Source organism: Rhinolophus sinicus, chromosome 6, assembly GCF_057876585.1.
Source record: "Rhinolophus sinicus isolate RSI-liver-muscle chromosome 6, RSI-T2T, whole genome shotgun sequence".
In the NCBI taxonomy this organism is placed as follows: domain Eukaryota; kingdom Metazoa; phylum Chordata; class Mammalia; order Chiroptera; family Rhinolophidae; genus Rhinolophus; species Rhinolophus sinicus.
In genome coordinates this window covers 52,645,982-52,669,939 of record NC_142506.1, presented here as the reverse complement: position 1 = coordinate 52,669,939, position 23,958 = coordinate 52,645,982, and the positions used below count along the sequence as shown (strand labels likewise).

The following is a 23,958-nucleotide window of genomic DNA, read 5'->3' as shown; positions in this document are numbered from 1 at the left end:
GGGGAGGCGGCGGCGGGGTCCCCCCGGCGAGGCGCGGCCGGGAGAGGAGGCCGCAGCCCCCCGACCCGTGCCGGGCGCGTCCGAGGGCCCAGCGCCGCCGCCCGCCTCCCGCCGCCGCCTCGCCGGCGTGGCCCGGCCCCCGCCCGAGCGGTGTTTTCTGGGGATGAATTGAATTTGTAGCCGATATCCGATTCCCAAGTAGAGTCTCCGCCTCCTCCCTCCCCCGCCCGCCGCCGCCGCCGCCGCCGCCGCCGCCGCCTCCCGCTCCAGCTCCGCGGCCCGGCCCGGCCGGCTCCCTCCCTCCTCCCCTGCAGCCCTTCGCCTGCCCTCCCGCCGGCCGCTCCGGGCTCCAGGGGGCCAGAGGCTCTGCGGGGTGGGGGGAGGACAGGAGGGGAGGAGGAGGGAGGGGGACCCCCGAGTCGCCCCCTCTCCTCCCCCCGCCCCCCCGGCTCCATCCTCCGCCGCCGCCCGAGCAGCTGCGGGGCCGCCGCCGCCGCCGCCTTTGCAGGTAACAGCCGCCGCCCCCACTCGCGCCCCCTCCCCGCCTTGCCTCCACCCCCTCCGGGCCCCCGGCTTCGTCCTCCCTCCCGGCCTCCCTAGGGCGGGGGGCGGCGGCCGGGTGGGGGGAGGCGGGGGCGTCGGGGTTGTCACCGCGCCGGGGGCGTGGGCGGGGGCTGGGTCAGCGGAGGCTGCGGTGTGGGTGGGGAGGCTGGGGGATGCCCGGCGTGGATGACACGGGCACCCCCTCACTTTCCAGGGGAAGCTGGGGACGGCGGTGCGCGGGGGGCTGCGGGAGGGTGTCCCCGGCCTAGCGGTACCGTCCGCGTCTGGGCTGCCCCGGCCCTGGCGCCTTCAGTCTCTGCGCAACTCCACTCCCTCCGCTCGGCCCTCCCCGCCGGGCGGCGCGGCGTGGGGAGGGGGCGCCCGCTCGGACCGGGGGGTGGCGGCGAGGTTACATAACGCGTGGAGCGCCGGTGGCAGTGTTTGGGTTGGGGGGAGGGGGCTGTCTGCCGCGCTCCTGCGCCGGGGCTGCCGGTGCGCGAGGGGTGGGGTGAAGGCGAGGATGCACCGGCGTCCCCCGGGGTCTCCTTCCTCCCCACCCACCCCACGGCCGGCGCGCAGGAAAGACGGCGCTGGGGCGGTGGGTAACGTGCTTGTCTGTGTTTTTAATAGTAGTGGGGTTTCGATCCGCTTGGGACTTGTGTGCTAAGAATAGAAATGTGCGGAAGATGCTGGGTTTGGCGGATCCAGTGATGCTGTCGCTGCTGGCGGCGGCGGCTCTGGCTGCAAGTAAACAAACCAGCCTCTTCCCCGTCCACCACCTCCTCCTGCGCCTCGGTCTGCATCAGCCATGATGCCGGTGGGGCCCTCCAGAGCCCTAAGTTGAAGCTAGCGGGTTTGCTGCGTTCACCCTGACTCCTAGGCGGGGTCACCCCTTGTTTGGGATTTCCCGGGAATAGACCGTTAGGCTAGATTGAATCTCATTGGGGCCAGGTTTTCAGTACTGATACTTAGTTTATCTTCTGAAAAGCAGAGGAAGTGCTTACCCATAAGTCAAGGCTAGGAAGCTCACATTTCTTACCTCAAAATAATGTGATGGAAATAAAACCAACTCATTTCACCAGTGTGGTAAATTGGTTGAAAGTCCAGTAATTTGTAATTCATAACGTTTCCAAATAGAAATTCAACAGTGAAACCTATGTCTATTGAGTAATTTCTAGTATTAATAAAATGTTCACAATCTTTAAGTTCACCTTAAATCGAAAAGGTACGAAATAATCACTTTTTTGCAGTGAAAACATTGCTAACTGCCTCAAATCATCGGTTTAGATATGTGTTCCATGTTTGGTAAAACGTGGTTATAGAACTTGTAGTAGACTGTAAATCATTAGACAACCACTGGATTTTGCTTTTGGTGGAAACTCATTAAAGTAGATCATAGATTGTTAGGAAATCATTGGAAAAAACCAAAGGTGGAACAGTCCAATAAAGATGGTTTAGGAAACTTTCTCTTCCCAACTTGAGTGTCATTGCAAAATATGTGTAAATGAATATGAATATTTCAGGGGGTGGTCGACTAATAAAACACACATGTTCAGGACATAATTGTCTAAAACATGAAAATATTTTTATTAAAATATCTATTAATGAATTATTAGTTTTCCAAGTTATATGACTGCACAATTATTTGAAAGATATATATCAAGACTGTAGGTATTTTTTCTTTTGGCAGTACATAATCTTGACTTTGAAAGTTTACCAAGGAGATTATTATATTTGAAGATCTGCTTTTTGTTTTTCTCACTGGGGTTGACCCCGATATCTTTGATTGGCTTGAGCTTCTAGTTTTAAAGTGAGAGAAGTATGCATATCACATGAATGAGACAACACTGGAATTGAGATGAATGTAGAGTTTTAGTTTCTGTTGTATATTTGTACTGTGTATTTGCAATAGTATGTTTGCTTATAGTATTAAAGAAATAGTCTGATTCTGCCAAATAATTTATGAAACTTTTTTGTATTCATTTTTGTCCTGTACACTTAGCCTTTGCATAATTACCTTAGTGAATTGTTTTGCAACTTTAACTTTTAGTTTGACATCAACTTAGTTTAAGTTTTGTGTGTCTGAGTACTTAAGGGTTCGACTTTGGACTTTTTTGTTTATGTAAGTTTATGGCTGTAAAATATTTTAAATAAGATTTCATTCATTCATTCAACAAATGTTAGCGTGAACTGTGTTTGGAGCTGGTTTGATGAAAAACTTTTCTTATTTACATTTCATTCAGAAGATCACTACCATTAGAAAGAGAATTTGTTTTCAGATGACTGCAAATGATCACATGTTTAACCAAAACATGTCATGGGACAAATGTACTTAGCATAAAGTCTTGGGTAAAGTACGGATCTAAGATTTTTTTAAACTCTACCTTTTGTTTTAAACAAGTGAAAGGTTTTTTTTTCTTACAAAAGTTCAGTGGAAATTTCCAACTATTTGGGGTTCTTTAAAAAGAGGAAACTGTTTTACCAAATTGATTTTGTGGAAGTTTAGAGTTTACTTCAAACTTTGCATATTTTGGTGAAAGGATAGCTACACTTTCTTTGTTGTTACACCTTTTAGTTCAAGAATTCACCCTTGGGAAGATAAGGTAATTATTGTTAACAATGTGTTAATTGGATTTTTAACATGATTTGATAGAATCTTGTCTTTAATCACAGTGTGATTAAGATTCAAGCATTAAAAAACATTGAAACCATTTAAATTTGAATAACATAACATGCAAGACAGAAAAATAAACCATTTCATTTTGTTTTGACCAAATCGGTCTTGTAATTTGACTTGCATTTTAATTTTTCCAAAGTTAATAAAAAATTAATGCACATATTTTTTATAGATTTGTGTTAGAATATTTCATTCACTTAAAATTGTTCTGTTTTTAAACTCCAGGTTTCAGAGTGTACATCAGGATTCTAAATCCTGGTTTTATACAACGTGCACTTTTCTGTAGTCTCCTGGAAAGATAGCCCTGAATCATCTGATGTTAACTTCAGTATTTCATTAGGGTCTGGTATGTCTGATAGAGCTAGAGTGAGTGTAGACTTAATACTGTCCAATGCCTGGTGAGCTCTTGTCATGTGCCAGGCACTGTTATACGTGATTGACATGTATAAATTCATTTAATCTTCATGATAACCCATGCTACACTTCTGAAATCAGTGATTTTCACATGAGAAAACACTTATTGTGGCACTATAAAGATGTTTCATTTTAACTTTTTTCGTTCTGAAACACTTCTTTTTAGTGTTTTTCCTAACTTGTTTGTGCCTATTATTAGAGTTCACAGTGACAGTGCTAAATTTTGATAATGTCGTGCAATAAGTTTCCACAGAAATCAAGTTAATATAGTAAAACGTTTATTGACTGATCCATAACATCCTTGTTTCGTTTGTTTCAAATGCTGAACTAAATGCCTGAAATGTCTATAGCACCATTCTTCAGTGTATTCGATGTAAATACTTTTCATTTGCCAGGTGATCTTCAAATAGTAGTTGATTAATAAATTAATGTATGCTTCTTGACCTGTGGGTTTGCTTTTTAGTTCTTTTTCCTTTTTCAGTACTCTTTATTTCTTGCCAACTGAAGATACTTTACACATCTAAATAGGTATGTTTTCTTAACATTGAAAGGGCAAAGTAAAAAGATTTACTAGAAGAAATCACTAGAAGTGTTTCAAATGAGAATTTCTCTCCCCTACATTAATTAAAGAAAGCCTCTGACTATATTTGTGGGGCTGGAGTATTGGAGGGGAAGGAAGATGGTATTTTCCCAGTACTGGAGTTCAGATTTTGTCTGCGTGGAATTGGTGTTTGATTATTTTCCCAACTGTATTGGACTTTGGAGGACAGGAACTGTGTACAATCACATACTGTCACCTACGATGCCATTTATAAATAAAGTAGATACTTAGTAGATTTGAACTTGAAGAATGATAAACATTAGCTATGGGAGAGCTGTAGAGTTCTTTAGAGTTCATCTAATGCTACACTTTTATGTTTATGGCTAAAAAAGCAGACACAGAATTAAAGGACCTTATACAACATCGCTCTGGAGGGGGCAGAGTTGGGAACAGGGACCCAAGTATTTTGGCCTGTCCAGGCTCTTCCTAATGTACCATGGTGATGAACTTTGTTACAGGATTCCATATCCACTGGTTAGCTCAGTGTAATCAGATACAATCTGTCATACTGATTCTTGGCATTTAATGGACCATACACCAATTGTATGTTGTACAGGTGTGTGATTTATTTATTTTTTTTCATTTTATGAGGGAGGTCCCCAAGGCAAATTTTAGAAGGATTTTACACATGTATTGGAAAAATATGGCCAACTGTGCAACCAATGTTCTTTTACCGTGTTTCTCCGAAACTAAGACCTAGCCGGACAATCAGCTCTAATGCGTGTTTTGGAGCAAAAATTAATAGAAGACCCAGTCTTATAGTAAAATAATTTATTCTATTAATTTTTGCTCCAAAAGACGCATTAGAGCTTATAGTAAAATAAGACCGGGTCTTACATAATTATATAATAATTATAAGATTACATATAATCTTATATAAAACCTGGTCTTACTTTGCTATAGACTGGGTGTAATATAATATAACATAATACCGGGTCTTAATTTTTGCTCCAAAAGATGCATTAGAGCTGATTGTCGGCTAGGTCTTATTTTCGGAGAAATACGGTAGTAACAACCCTTGACCTGCCCCTGTTATTACAGGTAACTTTACATAGCGACAAGCCCACATTTTACATGAGAAATATAGAGAATAATTTGTCAATAGTATGTTCAGTGGTTTAGGAATCAGAGGGATCCAATAAGCATTTTCCTAATTGTTCCACATTAGAATATTAAATATATCACCTAGTGGAAGTTGCTTTTTAATTGGATTAATAATGACCGTGGGTTGAAATGACACTCAGCACCCTAACCGGGTAGGGAAGAGAGGGGAAATGCCTTATGTTTCTGTATATATATTTCAAAGTTTGCAAAGTTGATTCTTAAGCATTGGCAATTTGAAAGAACTGCTATTTTGTGTGAAAGTCAGAACTCTTACCTATGCTTATTCAGGCATTTTCCCATAATGCAAAACTCAGTGAAGGTAACTATAGAAATAATTTTAAGAAAATCCACATAGTGTATTGTACTCTGAAGAGAGGGAAGGTATTCAAAATTTAATTTGTGTGGCTCACTTCCCTATATGGTATGTTTTTTTAAAACAGGATAATAACTCTTGAAAGGGACGGACTGGCTTAGAGTTAGTTATTCAAAGTGCAGAGCAAGTTGCCTTGAATTTCCCTGCCACTTCAGTATTTTTCCTTTCCCTCAAATCCTTTTGCAAGTTTTATATAGATAGCCTTATGCATTTATTACGGCATATATTAGTTTCACCTATTTCTAGTAAATAGGTGAATACCACAAACTTATATTATGGTTACCTTTGACCATCATTTGTATTAGTATTTTCAAAGTAGCACAATTCTGTTGTATATGAACATTAATTGTCTTTATTAATTCAATTTGGCTAGCATATCTAAAGTATATAAAAATTGTGGTGTGGAGCAATTATATTCTATATAGTGTTAATTATAGACAACTCTATAGTTTAGAGAAAGTTGTAGTACATAATTTGTTGTGGTTTTTAACTTAGAAATTGACATAGTGGAAATTATTAACCTAGGATTTTTTTCTTGTAAAAATGAGAATTGCTGGGGTGCCCTTTATTATAACTTTGTCACCCTGCCTTTAGTCTTCTGTTAAAATTTCATGTGTGATACCACAGTTATATCTTAATTTAAATTTATTTGAATATGTTGTACTTTAGTGGACTTCTGAAAAATACCTTGATACGGAAAAAATTGTTCAGACCTATTCTCAAATGTTACACATATTTTTGAGAGTTCATATCATGTTATTTGGTAGAAAGCATACCAAACTTATAGAAGACTTGAATTGCAAATAGTCATTCTTGTTACTTGTCACTAACTTATTCTGGTAACTGGGGGGAAATAACGTCAACATTACTGCTTAGTCACAGTTTTCCTAGGTTCAAAATTGTGGACGCAATAGCTACTGTATGGGTTTGTTTCTAGAGTCAAATGAGGTTAGATATGTGATAGTACTTTGATGACAAAGGTTTGGAAAAGATTTTTAAATACTTTGTTTTGCTTGCCTCCCTGTATCTGTAATATAGTCCTTGTCACAGAGTAGACAATCAATACATATTTATTAACTGAATATATATTATATATAATTATTTTCTTGAGTGAAATTTTTAGAAAATGTTTGAAGTTTAATTTTTGCTTCAAATTGAATGATTAGTTGCCGTAAGTAAACAAGTATCTTTAAAATATTATTGTAAGTATCATTAAGAAAATATGCCATTCTTTTTCTTTTTTCCTCCCATAATGGATAATTTTGGGCAGTCTTGAGGCTTGATATGTTTAGGAATTGAAACTTGAGCATTTCAACAAAAAATGTCAAAAATGTCTAGAACAAAAGGCTAATTTTAACGTGTGTTAGTCCTTACAACTAATGGAGGTCTATAGGAAACATACTTCAATGAGTAGGGAAGAATATTGTAATTTGAATTATTTATATGTAGGTGCTTCTATAATGTTCAAGTTCAGGATTGTTTTTAAGATGGCTTAATCCCATTCTCGCCATTGACGTAGAATGTTAGTTTGCTTAGTCTGTTCTTTATTAGTTATCTAAAGCTGCATCTTCATTCCTTGGTTTATCCACTCATTCATCTATTCCAGATTTGTTGAGCATCTCTTATGTGTCAGGCACTGCTCTACTAAATAATAATGCTACTGAATGAGGTAAAAGATGTGAGAATGTTTTGTAAATTGTACAATGATGCAATTCAGATGCAATTACTATTATCATCAAATTCTCAAATAGTTCTGAACAAAAGTGCCTTTAGTGTAACTGCTTTGTGTAAATTCTACATTGAATCTGCCAAGAATTTTGTGTGAAATTTTTTATAAGAATGAGATTACCTAGCAATGAAAATTTTAATGCAATAGGCTTAAAAGAAAAATAAACGAAATTTTGTCTGTTATAGCTCATTGGAAAGAACACATTTCGAGAGAATTTAGGACTGTGAGGAGGAGGTGAGGTTCACTCTACTTTAGGAAACAGATCACATCCTGGAAGGCCAGCTCATCGTTTTGCAGATTAGTGTTCCTTGTGACATGGGACACTGAGTGGCAGAGTGGAGATGAGTTGGTGCAAGAGTGTGGCCACTGTAGGAACATGAAATCAAAGAACGTCGTTTACTGCTTACAAGTCAGTAGCTTTGTTTTGATACACAAAAGACAGCATTTATTTCTAGTGTATTGATCACAATTGTATGTAGTATACCTTAGAATGTCTTTTAAGTTATGTTCAAAGAACGTGTCATTTTAGTCAGTAGAGACACGAGCAGTTTTTAAAGCTGAAAATTATGGCTATGGGTAGAATCTGTTAACATCTTAAGATACAAATGGATAAAACCATCTCTATAATGTGTGTGTTCACTGGCCTTGATGAAGATGATAAGTTTTGTCCTCTTGATTCAACATATATTTTAGCAGTTTCATCTAACTATAGAAGCACTGATAAACATTTTTATCTAAAATACTAGTTTTTTGAAACAGTTTCATTATGAAACAAAATTCATTATGTCTGGTTGATCTGGATATTGCAGCATATTTTTTATACTAAAGAGGCAGTGCTGGTGGAAGGAGCATGTGCCTGGTTGTCTCCTAAAGTAGCTGTGTGACCTTGTGCAACTCACTTCATCTGTCTTGCCTCTTTTCTCAACTGTAAATTGACGTTCTTGTCCAGTTAAGTTTCTTCTAATAAAGAGATGTCCACTTAAAAAAATAGAATCAATTTTCATGGCTTTGGTTTTGTAGCATTTTTAGTAAGAGTATTGTAACACACATTATTTGAATAGGAAAGTACGTATTTTAAATACGTTTATTGGATATGTATTATCTTTTGGTATTGCTAAGTGTTGATCCCTGGTATCTTTCTTCCATTACAATTCCAGGAATATTGATACGAATTTTCTTTGACCCAACTTATATAATTTTATAGGCTTTGATAGCTATGAGGCCCTTTGCTACAATACTACCACAGAGAAGTTCTGCAGTGCAGCTCTTTTGAAGGTACCATTTTGTGATAGTGTTCCCAATATTTAATTTCCTTGTAATGATTTATGTAGTGTAAAGAGTTAACCCCTTTTGTTATCTAGCTCTATATGTATTATGTAGCCAGTTGACCATGTTGAGTTCTTTAGGAAGTTACATAAATCAAACTAAAATGATCTTTGGATTCTTTAGTGAGGATACTTTTGTTTGTTTGTTTGTTTTGCCTGGTTTCAGTGGTAAATTGGGTCTTGTCTTGTGGCAATGTGGTCATATCCTGTCGCCATTTCCCAAAGTGTGTTCCTCTTGATATCAATACATGTTACTAAAGAAAAAGAGCCCTCTGTGTTCAAATACATTTAGGATGTGCTGACATAAAGTTACATGCATTTTGTACCTTTAATATGTTAATAGTGATGTTTCAAGAGAAAGACGTGGTTTGTAGAATTTCCCAAACTTACCTGACCAAAGAATTGGTTTTCTTTTTTCATCTTTCTTTTTCTTATTTTTCCATAATTTCTCTTAATAGTCTGTCCAGCAGATTTTGGGGAAATTCACCCAGATTCTGGTATGCCTTTTGACTCTACAGTAGGAGATCCTGCCGATTTTGAGGACAGGCTTGGCCCTACCGTAGATGCTGCCCTGGGCCCTGTGGCACATGGTGCGGGTGGGGTGGCCTTCCCTCAGCCACACCAGCTTTGTAGGCTTGCTTAAGAAATTGTTAAGTCTTGATTCCTGACTGCTAAATGATGAGGCTCTGCATTTAATTTGCACTGTAAAAAGAACTGTAATTCAGTTCAGTAGTGAAGGAATCCAACCTTGGAGTTACTGTTAGGCATTATTTATCAAAACCCAATTTAAGAAAAATAGTATAGTTCCATAATCCATCTATCCATTTTGCTTATTAGCTAAAATTTATGCCTGTGTTCCTGGACCACGTTTTTTGGTCCCTCTCTGTGGAAATGCTTTAACTCAATGTTATCTTGGTGTTTTCCTTTTTAGGTTGAGAGGGACAATAAGAAATTGCTCTGTGAAACTCATTGCTATGTATATGTGAGGATATTTTTGAGGACTTTGGTTTTTACACTATAAGGTAGCTTGTAAAGACCTGTGGGATAAATTTCAGATTTTTGTCCCAGGAAGAAGTGTATTCCTTCTGAGCAACTTCTTTTTTTCTTTTTAAAAATACTTACGACTACTGTAAATATTGAAACTAACTGTGTTTCCTTATTTACATTGCTTCCTGAAAGCTTTGTGCCAAATTTGTGGCCCAATCTTCCACAAATATGTAGATTTTTACTCTGGCTTCTTTTTATCTTTATTTAAGGTAATACAGTTTTGGAGTTGAGAGTGCAGGCACTGGAGTCAGACAGCCTGGATTCAGGTCTTGGCTCCATCATTCATTAGCTGTGTTAGAATTGGGCATGCTGCTTAATTTCTGCAAACCTCAGTTTCCCCATCTGTGAAATGGAGTTAATAGTACCCTCTGAGGGTTGTAGTGAAGATTACCTGAGAATAATAGATGGAAGAACCTGTAAGAGTTCTTGACGTATCTCTTTTCCACTTTCATATTTCCATTGTTTCATATTCCCTTTGTCTACTTTAAAAATATTTGATTCTACATTATTTATAATGTTTTACTTGTAATCAACCTAAAATATTTCTTGGAACAAGGCAGAATAAGCATAAATACATGGTGGTTTTCTTAGCAAATTGTATTTTACAGAAAATACAGCAATGAAAAACATTCACAATTGCTTTCCCATAACTATTTCTAAATTTACAGAAATTTTGAAACTAGACATACATGAAGATTTACTTTTAGTCCACTTAACTTTCATTCTCTTCCCTTTTCAGCTCAAACACACATCACCAAACAAATTTTCTGTATTATTTGTGTAGGTGTGATAGTGGTTTTCTTAAGACAGTTTTTTGTTACACCCTCTTAGGTTAAAAGTTTCACTATCGTTTGAAATCTGTCACAAGACCAGGGAAGTGCATTCATTATAGAACTATTTAATAAATAAGTTCCCCAGTTTGAAGAGCTAGACTTTTATGTGAGTTCAGGCCAGTTGAAGACATTTACAAAGAATTAGTTGTTTGTTATTGCTATGTGAGTTGCAAGAATGGAAAAAAAAGAAATTCTTTCTTCAATACTTCCTTCCAGGCTGAGTCATCACTAGAGAGTGGGAAGGGCAGCAGCAGCAGAGAATCCAAACCCCAAAGCTGATATCACAAAGTACCATTTCTCCAACTTGGGGGCTAGAGGGGAGCCATCATGAGCGATGTTACCATTGTGAAAGAAGGTTGGGTTCAGAAGAGGGGTAAGTGTTCAACAAAACCAAAAATCATATGGTTGGTAAGTGTGCTACCAGTTAGTGGTGTCCTGGAAGTTGATGTTTTTTCTGATGCTGTTAACAAAGTAAACTGTGTCCGGTAAGAAAGAAATGATATGTAGCACGTGTGTTAGAAATTTGCTTGTTCTTTAGGATTTCTTTATAATTCTTGATTTCGATCATTTATAGTCATCCAGTATGTTGTGTGCATGCATGTTACAGAAAATTTGTGTTGTATTTTTCCTGTATTGTCTACAGACTCTATAATCCAGAGAGGTATCTTTAGAATGATTTAATATCTAGAAAAGTGTCTAACTTGTATGTATTTAAAGACATGTAAGCATAAATAAAATTATTTAATTATATTAAGCCAATTTGGGTGGTGGCATGGGAAGGGCTTAAAGTAGTAAAGGGGAACGGGTTCACCCACTAACTCATGGATTCAGCAGTCTCATGAATTAGGTAAGTAAAGTCCTGAAGCAGAAGAGCAAGTGAGGAAAGGGTTTCTTTGTGTGTTTAAGTTTATGTCTTTATTTTTTATGATCTACTTTTAGTATTTCTTGTTCACTCCTACTTTAGATAAATAATTCATGTGCATTACTGTACTTTTGTAATATCACAGGAAGAACTCTTCAGTATAAAACTTAGTTTATCCTCTATGAGATCACCTACTAATGTGGTCAATGTGTTTATTAGAAATCTAGAGTTTAGACTAGTTGCCAGGCAACTACTGTGTATCCACATGGCCATGTTGAGTAGGATGAGGGCTGTTCATTACAGTAACTTAAATTTGAAGTTACTGTATATCTGTTTTCTGGTTAAAAGTTACCTCTTAACATGGTGATTTTAATATTCTTTTAAGGTCTGTGCATACCTATACTGAAAAGCTGTTGACAGTAGTTAAATGTGATTATGTATTGTCGAGTTTTTAAAAAACCAGTCTTAATTGAGTTATAATTTACATATAATAAAATTCACCAATTTTAAGTGTACACTTTGATGAATTTTTCTATATTCATACAGTCGTGTAACAAACACTATGATTATAACATAGAACATTCTGTCACCCAAAAAGGGTCCCTCATTCCCTGATGCAGTCAGTCTTCTTCCATCAATCCTAGTAACCACTAATCTATTGTTGCTATAATTTTGCTTTTCTAGAATTTCATATAAGTAGAATCATATAATACGTAGTCCTTTATGTCTGATTACTTTCACATAGCATAATACTTTTAAGATTCATCTATGTTGCGCATAGCATTAATTTCTTTTTATTGTTGAGTAGTAGTCCTGCTGTCTGGACATAATGACAGTTTATCGGTTTGCCAGTTGACACACATTTGGGTTGTTTCTAGTTTTTGACTATTATGAATAAAGCTGCTATGAACATTTACGTGCATGTCCCTGTGTGATGTGTCTTCATTTTTGGTGGGCAATAACCTAGGAATAAGATTGCTGGGTCATATGGTAAGTGTATGTTTAACTTTATAAAAACTGCCAAAATGTTTTCCAAACCGGCCAACTATTTGTATTGATTTCTTTTATATTTGTATTGATTTCTTTTCTTCTAATATTATAAACTCAGAAAGCATTTTCAGATTGCAGTGCTCTATGAGGTATTCTTTTTGTTTATTTTTTAACTTGTCTATTTTACTATTTTTCTTGTTTTTTTGGGGGGTAAGGCATGGCAAGTCACTTAAACCTCTTAGAGTTTTACTTTAATAATCTCTAAAATCGGTTCTCACAAGATCATTGTGAGTATTAAATGAGATAATAGATATGGATATGTTTTGACAATTTTAACACAAATATAAGCTGTTGCTAACACCACATTTTATCAAGGGTTTAAGGTGATTCTTGAGTCTATTTAATTAATTGTGTCTCCTCTGAAATACCGTAGTAGAAGGTTGGTATAGTATGTGGGATATAGAAAAAGGAAAAAGTAAAAAAGAATTTCTCAATGTTTTTCCTGCAGTGGTTAGGGAAAGAGGATTCGTGTGTGCGCGCACGCGTGTGTGTATTCAGGAAGTAATAGTCTTATAAACATAAGAATTTGAATAGTACACAAAGGTATAAAATGAAAAGTAAAAATCCACCTTCTACCTCTTCCAACTAGTTTTTCTCCTCAGAGATAACCATTTTAGACCTTTTGTATTTATAGTTTTTCTGCTGATTAGTCCAGTTTTATATGTAATATGCTAAATTTTATTTTTGACTAATCTTACATAATCTAGTATGTCCCCATTGTGAAAAATGAAGAATTTAACTTTTAATACCTATTCTCTTCATTTTCCCTTTTTTTTTTTTTTTGGCCTTTATGGTTAAACATCTAGCTTGCATACGATTAATTCTATAAATTATTTAGACATTATTTTGCCACTTTATAAGCTGAGAAAAATTAGTACCTTTCACAATGTTTCCCTTGAATTTCTCAGATTCCTTTCCCAATTTATGTCAACTGTAACATTTATTTTATATTGTCAAGGTTTAATAGTTATACTTGTTGATTCCGAAAAGCAGTAATCAATATTATGCTTCTGTAAATAATATTAACTACTAAGCAAAGTAGTGTGATGAGTGTCGTGGTATCTATGGAGAACAAATGGGTTTTTTAATACACTGTTGACTTTCAAGATGTGGTACAGTAGTTTGGCTTCTAGTTTGGGCTACAACTGTTTTTCCTAGGTTTTCTAATTGCCACATTTTCTCTCTATTGGTAGAAGAGTATATGCCTTCATCCTGTAAAGCTGGTTATCCAGCTTTTTAATCATACTATTTGTTGAAGTTCTATTATGAGCTGATTTTTTTCTGGGTATGGTGCTCAGCTAATAACTATGTTATTTGCATTCTTGGACAAGTTCTGTGTTCTCTGAGATGTCATGTCTCTTTTTGGTTTGGATTTATTTCACAATTTGCTGCAGTGCTTCCTGAAGTAATTTTTTCAGAAAGCATGTGTACGGGTCCTTGTCAACAGTGTTTGAAAACTTTTTCACTTTCACACCTGATACATATGTTGGCAAGGTACAGAATTCGGTTTAAAGACACTTTTCTCCAGAGTTTTGAAGGTTGTATTCCATTATGTTTTAGTAACCCGTTTTACTGATGAGAGGTTTGGTGCTAATAGGAATATTTTCTTTGTAGGTACCTGTTTTGGTTCTCTGGAAGCTTCTTGTGTTGCTGCCTCTTTACCCTTGGCATTACAACATTTAGGGAGGATGAGTAATAGTCCATTCTAATTCATCCTGTAAAGCATTTGGTGGTGGACCCTTTGAAAATGTAGACTTTCGTGTCTTTTTTCAGTTCTGGGAAATCTTCTGTATTTCTTTTATTACTTGTTCCCTCTGTGCTCTCTATTCTTTTAAGGTTTGTTTTTTTTCTTTAATTTCCCCTAGAGCTTCAATATCAATGCACTGTTTTAAAATTTTTCCTTCATTATTTAGGTCTTTTTTCCCCTCTTTGTTCCTTGACTTTCTCTTCTAGCCCTTTGTTATTTATTTCAGCTATTATTTTATATTCCTGGAAATTCATTGTAGTCTATAACTACCTGCTCTTATTTTACATATATAATATAATCTTAATCTTAGGATACTAAATAGGTTTTATTTTTAATTTTTTTCTCCTCTTGGAATAATTCTTTCACTTTATTTATTTTGGTTCTTTTTGGTGGTGTTAGTTTTCTTCAGGTAACTGGTGATCCCTTTTTGTCTGGGTATATTTGTGAATGAAAGACTGGGGTTACTGGTGGTGTCCTCTGTCTATTTTTACAATTTATGTATTTTGTCTATACTTATGACAAGTTAGAGTCACTGAATGAGGATTTGTGATAGTAGTGTTTAAATTTAACTGTACTCTTGAAGGCATTAGTTGAAATATTAGGGGAAACCAAATTGGGCATTTTTTCCCTGCAGCCTTCTTAATTTATTCCTTTAAAGAGATTCAGTATTATTTTAATAATAATTTTGTGTTTTAGTGAAGTAAATTTCAGTGTATAATCTCTTGGTGTTTGGCTATATTTTGGTTTGAAGAATTTATTCTAAAAGAGCATTATTAATATTTGCTATCTGTTTACCCTGGGCAGATGGTTACCACCTGAACTTGGGTGTACTCGTTTAAGAATAAACATGGTAATATCTGCTGTCTTTACCTCACTGTGGTTTAATATTACAAGCTAATGTGTGTAGAAGAGTGTTTTTAAAGTATTAATAAAGGGTACTGATATAAAAAAGTTATAGCCCTTACTTTGAATATCAGTCCTTTTTCTCAGACCCGTTTTTATGAATCAGTGCTTGTTAGTTTCTATTCAGATATAATCTCACTTTATTTGTACGTCTAATGTGGATAAGTTGTTTTTCAGTAAATATCTTCCAGAACAAGGGGGGAAAAAAAAAGACTTAAAAGTAATTATTGACATTGTGTAGCATCATCAATGCTTTCCTAACTTTGTTATTAGTGGCATATCAGTAGTGAAGCCTTTTTTCTGTACTTTTCTGGAGCAGTTGCAGAATGGTGAGTATTAATTGAGATAACATGTTCACATAGTGTTGTTGATATTAGAAATGACAATAAAAGAAACAGAGAGTAAAGTATTGTCTACATTTTCCTCCTTTATGGCCCTGGCGGAGCACCTCACAATTTGGCTGCACTTCAGCGTAGGAGATGTCTGCATATACAGTGAACACTTGTCAGGTTGTCTCCTTTGAAGAGCAGCCTGTAAGGTACATTTCAGGGGACTCGAGATCTCTAAACTAGATGTCAGAAGTTTTGCTTTCTTAGTTTGTTCCATTACAGCTAGTGGTAGTATTTGCTCTGAAGAAACTTACTGTGTTAAATAAAGGGGAAATTTAACCATCTTAAAAGATCTAAGTTGCAGAATTAAGTAGATTGCAATAATATAATCCAGGGTTTATTGTAATGTATAAAATTTTGTTTGCTTAATAGTACAGTTTGTTGAAAACCTCATTATGCAGTGGAGAGCCAGTTCCTTGATAAGTTAAAATCTGTAATGTTTTTCTAGTCAGCTCATAATCTTACTGTTTGGAAATTGGTACAGATTGAAAGGTGGTTTTACCATTGAAAACATTTTGATTGATGAAAGTGCTGTGTGGATGTGTTAATTTCTTAAACTTTTTTCGCATGGTTATCTAACAAATTGAACTTTGATGTGTGTTTTGTGTACGGAACCAGTTTGTGCTTTCAAAGAACTTTTCCCCTTAGTTTGCCTTGTACTTACAGTTTCCATTTCAGGTATATCATAAATGTGTCCTTTGAATTATATATTTGTTTTATATTCTGTATAGTAGTTTGTTTAGATGAACTAGAACATTAGTATTGATCAATTCCAAGCTAAAACTTTATGAATCTCTGAGTGTTCTCACAAAACAGCTTAATCCCACTATGCAAAATGTACTTAATAACATAAAGATTGTAAACTGGGTTATATATTAATGTGTGATTGTTGGGATGTAGTCAAAATGCATAGTTTTTTGGGTGCTCATCTAAGTCCAAGGGCCTTTGCTTCTTCTGTACATTGTATGTACTTGTGTACCTTTTGTTCATGTTTTATTCACGAAGTGACTTTTGAAACAAATTATGAAGTGATTAAGGAAAAAGAAAATGACCGTATGATTTCCTGTTTACTACTCAGCAGCAAGCATTTTCCATAGAGAGAAAAGAGCCGTGGTAGTGACTGTATGAACCACATGAAGCTCACTTTGACTCTTGACCTTTTATAAATGGAGAAGAAACATGGAAAAATTAGATTTGTTGGTAATGGCGTTAAAAGTCTGAGATTTCATGTATTTACAATAATGTGAAACTTGTTTCTCTTATAGTTTTAATATATTTGCTTTGAAAATGTTAATCAAATGCAAAGACCCATCAAGTGATGAACTTCTACATGGATTCTAGAGTTAAAGAATTGTAAAGTTGCTGTTACATACATACACACACACCCCCTTCCCAACTAACAGTTGAGTTTTGTATATTGCTTTGTATCCTGCAGTTTGGTTCAATTCTTGTTAATGTTACTTACTTTTAAGACTTTCTGTGTAAACAATCAAGTCCTTTGCATAGAGCCTCAGTTCTGCTTCTTCCTTTCCAATCTTCATGGCTTTAATTAATTTTTCCGTTTTATTTCATTGGTTAGGACCTGTAGTACAACGTTGAGTAAAATTGTGAGAGTGGACGTTTTGCCTAGTTTCTCTTATTGGGCAAGCATTTATTTTACCACTAAGTATCATATTAACTGTAGGTTTTCCATTGCTGCCCTGTACTGGGTTGAGAAAGTTCCTTCTATTCCTAGTTTGCTGAAAGTTTTTTTCTGTTTTCTTTTTTTTAATTGTGAGTGAGTGTTCAATATTTTCAAAAGATTTTCCCTCACCTATTGAAATGACTATTTGCTTTTACCCCCTAGTCTGTTAATATGTTAATATGGTGTATAGTGTAGCATACAACTTTCATTGCTGGAATAAAGCCCGTTTGGTCATGATGTATCTTTAATATAGTATCAGTTTTGACTTAACTAATTTTGTTAAGGATCCTTTTTTTTTTTGCACTTACGAGAATATTAATCTATAATTTTCATTGCAGGTTTTGATATAATGGTTATGCTGGACTCACAGAATGGGTTGGGAAGTAGTCCCTCCTTAATTTTTGAAGGAATTTGCATAAGATGGGTTTTATTTCTTTTGTAAATGTTTGATAAAATGCATCAGTGAAGCCATCTGGATTGGAGATGTTTTTGAGATTTTTTTAATAATTCAATTTCTTTAATAGATATAGGGCTTTTCAGATTTTCTATTTTATCTTGTGTCGGTTTGGGTAAATTGTGGTTTTTAAGGAATTTGTCCGATTCATCACAGTTGTTGATTTATTAGCCATAAAATTGTTCTTAATATTCCCTTATCCTATTAGTGTCTGCAGAGTCTGTAATGATAATCCCTTTATTAAATTCTGATTTTGGTAAATTGTGTTCTCTTTGATCAGTCGTGCTACGGGTTTATACATTTTATTAATCTTTTCAAAGGGTCAACTTTTTGCTTTGTTAATTTTCTTTGTCCTTTGTTTTCTATTTTATTGTTTTTGCTCATTATTATTTTAATTTGCTTGACTTTTTCTGGCTTAAGATAAAATATTACATCATTGATTTTAAATGATTTTTTTAAATATAGCATTTAAAACTATGGATTTATCTTCCGTGCTTAACTGTATCCCATAAGTTTTGATAATATTGTATCTTCATTATCTTTAAAATTTTTTATTAGTTTCAGGTGTACAAAGCAATGTAATAGTCATACATTTACACCCCTCACAAAGTGATAACCGCCCTCCCCCGCCATTATCATTTAGGTAAATGTTTTCTAACTTCCGTTGTGATTTCTTTGAACAGTGGGATATTTAGAAAAGTGTTACTTAATTTCAAAATCTATAGGGGTTTTTAGATATCTTAGTGTTATGATTTCTATTTTATATTTGATTGTGATTACAGAAGGTGTACTCTGTAACAAATTTCAGTCATCTGAAATTTTTGTGTTTTTTTTTTTTTTAATGGTCCACCATATGTTCTATCTTGATTTTTTGCTGTTGTGGGTGTAGTGTTTTATGAAAGTCTGGTTAAGATGGTTGATAGTGAGTCATATTGTCTGTATATTTACTGATTTTTTTTCTTCTATTGATTATGACGGGTAAAATCTCCAACTATGATTGTGAATTTGTTTCTTTATTCTGCCTGTTTTGCTTTATATAGTTTGAAACTCTGTTATTAGATGCAGCCACATTTACGATTATTACATCTTCTTGATGTATTGTCTTTTATCCTATGAAATGTCCGTCTTTATCTTTTATTTTGAAATTCAGTGTGTCTGATAGTACTATAACCACTCCAGATTTTTTAGATTAATGTTTGCATCTTAGATCTTTTTAAAATACCCTTTTACATTTAGCCCCTCTGTGTTTTATATTTAAGCTGCCACTTTTGTAGACAGCATATGTTTGGGGCTGATTTTTTAAAAAATTTCATTTGACAGTTTTTACTTTTTAATTGGATGTTTAGACCATTCATATTTATTAATGGAATTATTGACATGGTTGGGTTTCCTATTTGTGCCATGTGTTTTTTGTTCCTTTTTATATTCTTGCATTTTTTCTTTTGAGTTAGTATTTTTTTTACTATTCCATTTTATTTCTGCTATTGGCTTGTTATGTCTCTTATTTAAACATTAAAAAAATCTATAGTTAATGTTGATACGGTTGAATTTAGGTCTACTGTTTACTTATTTTCTATTTGTTTCATTAAAAAATTCCTCTTCATATTTTTTTGCCAGAAAAAATTCTTTTAGTATTTCATTTAAGTTCCTCTGTTGGTATCAGTGGGGGTTGTTGCTCCCATGGAACTATACTTGGTTTTTGGTGGAGGTTGTGAAAAACATATCTTACTATGTTTTTGCGTCTCCAATAGGGTGCATTATATAAACAAATGTACAGTATATCTGAGTATTCAAATTTTATGGGATGGGCTAGAGTTATTAGGAAAAAAAGGAAAAAGGGCTTGTTAGGGGGCCATGATGGAAAAAACTTTGAGAAACACTGCTCTGTCTTTATTTTAGCTTGCATTGCTTACTTAGTGGTTGTTGTAGGGCAGTGGTTTGCAACCACGGTTACTTTACTCCCCAGGGAACATTTGGCAATGTCTGGAGACATTTTTGATTTTCATGACGGGGTGATGGTGCTACTGGCACCTAGTGGGTAGAGGCCAGGGATGCTGCTAAACATTCTACGATGCGCAGGACAGTCTCTCCAAGAAAAACAGTTTTCCACTCCAAAATATCAGTAGTGCTGAGGTTGAGAAACCGTGCTTTTGGGATTACAATGTGTATCCCTAATTTATCACATTCCATACTGGGTTAATATTTTACCCCTTCATGTAAAATACAAGACCCTTGTAGTACTATAGTATTACATCCCTTGAGTGCCTTGTTCTCATGTATGTTTAGATATAAATATGTAATAAGCCTCACGGTACAATGTTGTAATTTTTGCTTTGTCTTTTTATGTCTTTTAAAGAAGAGCAGGAAAAAATCGCTTTACTATGTATTATATTAAATTCAGTTTTTTTGATTTCTTCATTTCTTCCTATAGATTTGAGTTTTTGTCTGATATTATTTTCCTTCAGCCTGAAGAGCTCTCTTTAGCATTTCTTTTAGAGCAGATCTGTTGGCTACCAGTACACTCATTTTTTGTTTGTCTTAAAACTTTTTCATGTCATCTTCATTTTTGAAGGATTTTTTTTTCATTGTATATAGAATTCTGATTTGATAGTTGTGTTTCTTGCCTTAATTTAAAGCTGTTATTTCGTTTTCTTTTGGTCTCCATTGTTTCTGATGAGAATAAGGTATTGCTTTGTGTTGTTCCCTGTATATAACATGTCAGTTTTTCCTGGCTGCTTTCAAGATTTTTCTGTGATTGATTTTCAGCTGTTTGAATATGATGTGCCTAGGTGTTGTTTTCTTTGTATTTATCCTGTTTTGGATTTACTGAACTTTTTTCTGATCTACAAATGTATGTTTTTCACTAAACTTGGGAAGTTGTTGGCCATTATTTCTAAAGAACATTTTCTATTCTGTTCTTTCCTCTGCTTCTGGGACTCTGGTTACATCTATGAAGACCACTTGATAACATCTCACACACAGGTCGGTTAGGCTCGGTTTTTTCTGTTTTTTGTTTTTTTTCCCCCAAACTTTTTATCTCTGTTCTTCAGACTGGATAATTTTTATTAAGTTATTAAGTTCACTGACTCTTCAGCCATCTCTAGACTCTTAACCCATACAGTGAATTTTTCCACCTGGTTCTTCTTTAAATGGTCCTGTTTTTTCCTCTGTTGAAATTCTTTATCTCTTCATTTATTATGACCATATTTTTTAATTCCTTGAGTATTTTTATAATAGCTGCATTAAAGTACTTGTCTGCTAATTCCAACATTAGGATTTTCTTGGACTTGGTTTCTGTTTACTGTTTTTCTTTGCCTATGATTACATTTTCTTTCCTCCGTGTCTGGTAATTTTCAGTTGTATACAGTTCATTGTGGTGATATATCATACAGACTCTTGATCTGTTATTTCCTTACGAAGACTGTTGGTTTTTGTTCTAACTGCTGCTTACCTTGAGTCTACATCTCCACACTTTCTTTCCCTTTTTGTGAAGAACAGCTGAAATCTGCTTTGCTGCTTTTTTCTGCTATTTTTTGCTTTCTTCTTTCAGGGTCTTTGGAGTCTTTCCTATGCATGCACAATTCAGGGGTTAGCCAGAATTTGGGCAGAGTTTATATGTAGGTTTTGGGGCTCCCCTCTGTGTTTCCCTTTTTTGTGTGTTATCCCTCTCACTTTTCAGCCATTTTGGCAGATCTGAACTACGCCATCTGACTCCTTAAGCCAGCAAGACTATGATTTTCAACCTGAGTTTTACCTATCCTAATTCAAGGAATGGGGGCGCCCCTCAAGCAAAAAAGCATATAAATGTGAATCTCACCCAATGCAGTTCAGTTCTTTCAACTTCCCTCCAGTTTCTACTTGCTTTTGGTGCTTTCCATTGCCTTTAAATAGTTGTTTCTATATTTTGTACAGAGTTTATAATTTTATGTATGGGAAAGTTAGTCTAATCCAAGTCACCCTACAACTACTGTAAGTGGAAGTCCACTAGGTATATGTTTTAATGTATAGATGTAAAGTTTTGTTTGAGCTTTATAGTCACTTGGTTTTGTTATTTATCTAATGTAATTTCTCATAACAAGTTAGGAGTAGAAATTTGATCAACATTTATAGTTGAGGAAATTAATGTTTTAAACCAGCTGAATTCCAATCACCTGGAAATATAGCTGGACCTTTTTTCTAAGTGAATTTATAGAATTTTAAGTTACAGGAGACTTTGGAAGTCGTCTATTCTTATCCCCATTTATTTTACGGCTGAGAAAACAGGTCATTTTCTTTTTTTTGAGTTAGAGGCAGAGCCAGGACCAGTAGTGGGGATTCCTTTATTTCCAGTTTTATCATACTTCATATTTTGTTTCTTTCTCGACACTCATGAATGTATCAAAGTTCTTTTAAAAAATCTTTTATTAGTATTGGTTAGGGAGGGCTTGGAGCTGTTGGCCAGGAGGGCTAAACCCCTGAGAATGGAAAGGGGAGCATCTTCCGTCTCCTGGAACCCTCACACTGAGTAGGATCATTCCCTGTTCTGTGTTCCAGCAGGAATGTAGGGAAGATTGTATTATTGCCCTTGGAGAAACCTCTCCATAGTTTCTATATCCTTTGACATAGAGAAACTTTCTTTAATTATCTGTTGGCATTTTATAGTCCATCACGTTATCTATTGATGTGATAATCATGCACCTACCACTGTATTTTCTGCTACATGTGCTTTTGCTTATGCCTGTTTTTCTACTTGACATGTTTTTTTCCCTTTGTCTTTGTCAATGAAAATCTTGTATGTCTTTCAAAGCCAGATTCTAATATCACCTCCTCAATATTTTTTCAGATCGCAGTCTTCAAGTTAGAATGTTTCTTGTTGTCTGGAATATTACTTCACTTTCATGCCTTTGCTTTCTTATGGCTTTATATTGACTAGTGATTACATAGATGCAGTATGTCTGTTTCTCCGTTGTAGATTCCCTGAGGGCAGGAACTGTGTCTAATACAACTGTTTATTTCCCGTATAGGGCCTACCAGTACCTCGAACATAGTAGGTTCTTAATCAGTCTTTGATGAATGAATGAGGAAGAGGAAGAAAACAGTTGTGGAAGTTCAAATGGCAGTACATCACAGGTTTCGAGGCAAGGAACTAGAATTGGGGCAGCTAAGGCAAGGCAGGGAACACAGACTAGATCAGGGTCTGAAAGCAGCCTGTGTCTAGGATAGGGTTTTGGAAAGGACAGTGCTGCGATTCTAGATCAAGTTGTATATCTGTCAGGTGTTGTGTGTAGGAAATGGAACAAACAGCATAGGAATTGGTAGAAACTGAATGGTTATTCGTGGCAGAGGTAGCGGGACAGAGCCCTGATAGTCCTGGAATGGATTAGTATGTAAGGTATCTAAATTAGGTAAGTGGGACACTTGTGCGAATATAGCAGTAGTCACAGTTCTGGAACATTTATCCATATTTTAAGGGTAATTTTTGTTTTACTCTTAGAACTGCAAAGTACTTCTGAGTTCATGAAACTTAACTTTTCAAGTCTATACAAAGAATCTTTTTTACTGTGTTTTTGATGGACTGTTCATCTCAGATACTGTGGGTAACTAAAATCTCACTTTATGAGGTGTAACTGTTTCTTTATCTAACAGTTCTGAGCACTAGTGGTCTTTGTTTTGCCATCCTGAGCCATAGGAAACCAATAGTCTCCCAGGTGACGGCCTTCAGCTATTTCAAGATCACTGATGTCTACCCAGAAATCTCCTTTTTAAGCAAAGTGTTCCCTTTTCTTTATTTTTTTTTACTGTGTGACATGGTTTCCAGCTCTCTCATTCATAATCTTGGTGTCCTACTGGGTAAATAGCTGTTTGTCAATATTTCTCTTGAAATGTGGTGCCTGGAAGTGAACATAATACCACAGGTACGGTCAGTGCAGGGAAGAGTGCCCCTGGACCGTTAGCTCCCAGCCTGTCATTGCAATCTAAGGGTGAAGTTTCTTGCTTCAGTTTTACCTTTTAAAAGAACTTTTTAAAATGTTTTGTTTATGCAAGTCATTTACATATGCCAGTTTGGTGTCCAGTTTGCTACCAATTTACATTACTATCAGTAGTTTGTGAAAGTTGCTGCTTTCTCATACCATAGCCATCATTGGGTGTTATTCTTTTTAATTTTTACCATTTTATTGCTGTTTTATTTTACATATCTTTGTTACTGAGGTTTAACTTTGTGTTAATGCTTTTAAGCCATTTT

General features: G+C 36.0%; 1 protein-coding gene across 4 annotated transcripts in view; it reads left to right on the top strand.

Moving 5' to 3' along the window:
• Nucleotides 1-227: 227 nt before the first annotated feature.
• AKT3 (AKT serine/threonine kinase 3) overlaps nucleotides 228-23,958 on the top strand; it is a 253,836-nt gene continuing 230,105 nt past the window's right edge. For 2 of the 4 annotated variants that reach the window (XM_088799113.1, XM_088799112.1), the window contains exons 1-2: nucleotides 254-508; nucleotides 10,863-11,019. In XM_088799113.1, coding sequence (XP_088655239.1) covers nucleotides 10,974-11,019 — 46 coding nt within the window. In that variant the 5' untranslated portion in view covers nucleotides 254-508; nucleotides 10,863-10,973. Of the gene's footprint in view, nucleotides 509-10,862; nucleotides 11,020-23,958 lie in introns of all 4 variants that reach the window. The other 2 variants (XM_088799111.1, XM_088799114.1) reach the window with 2 other exon arrangements.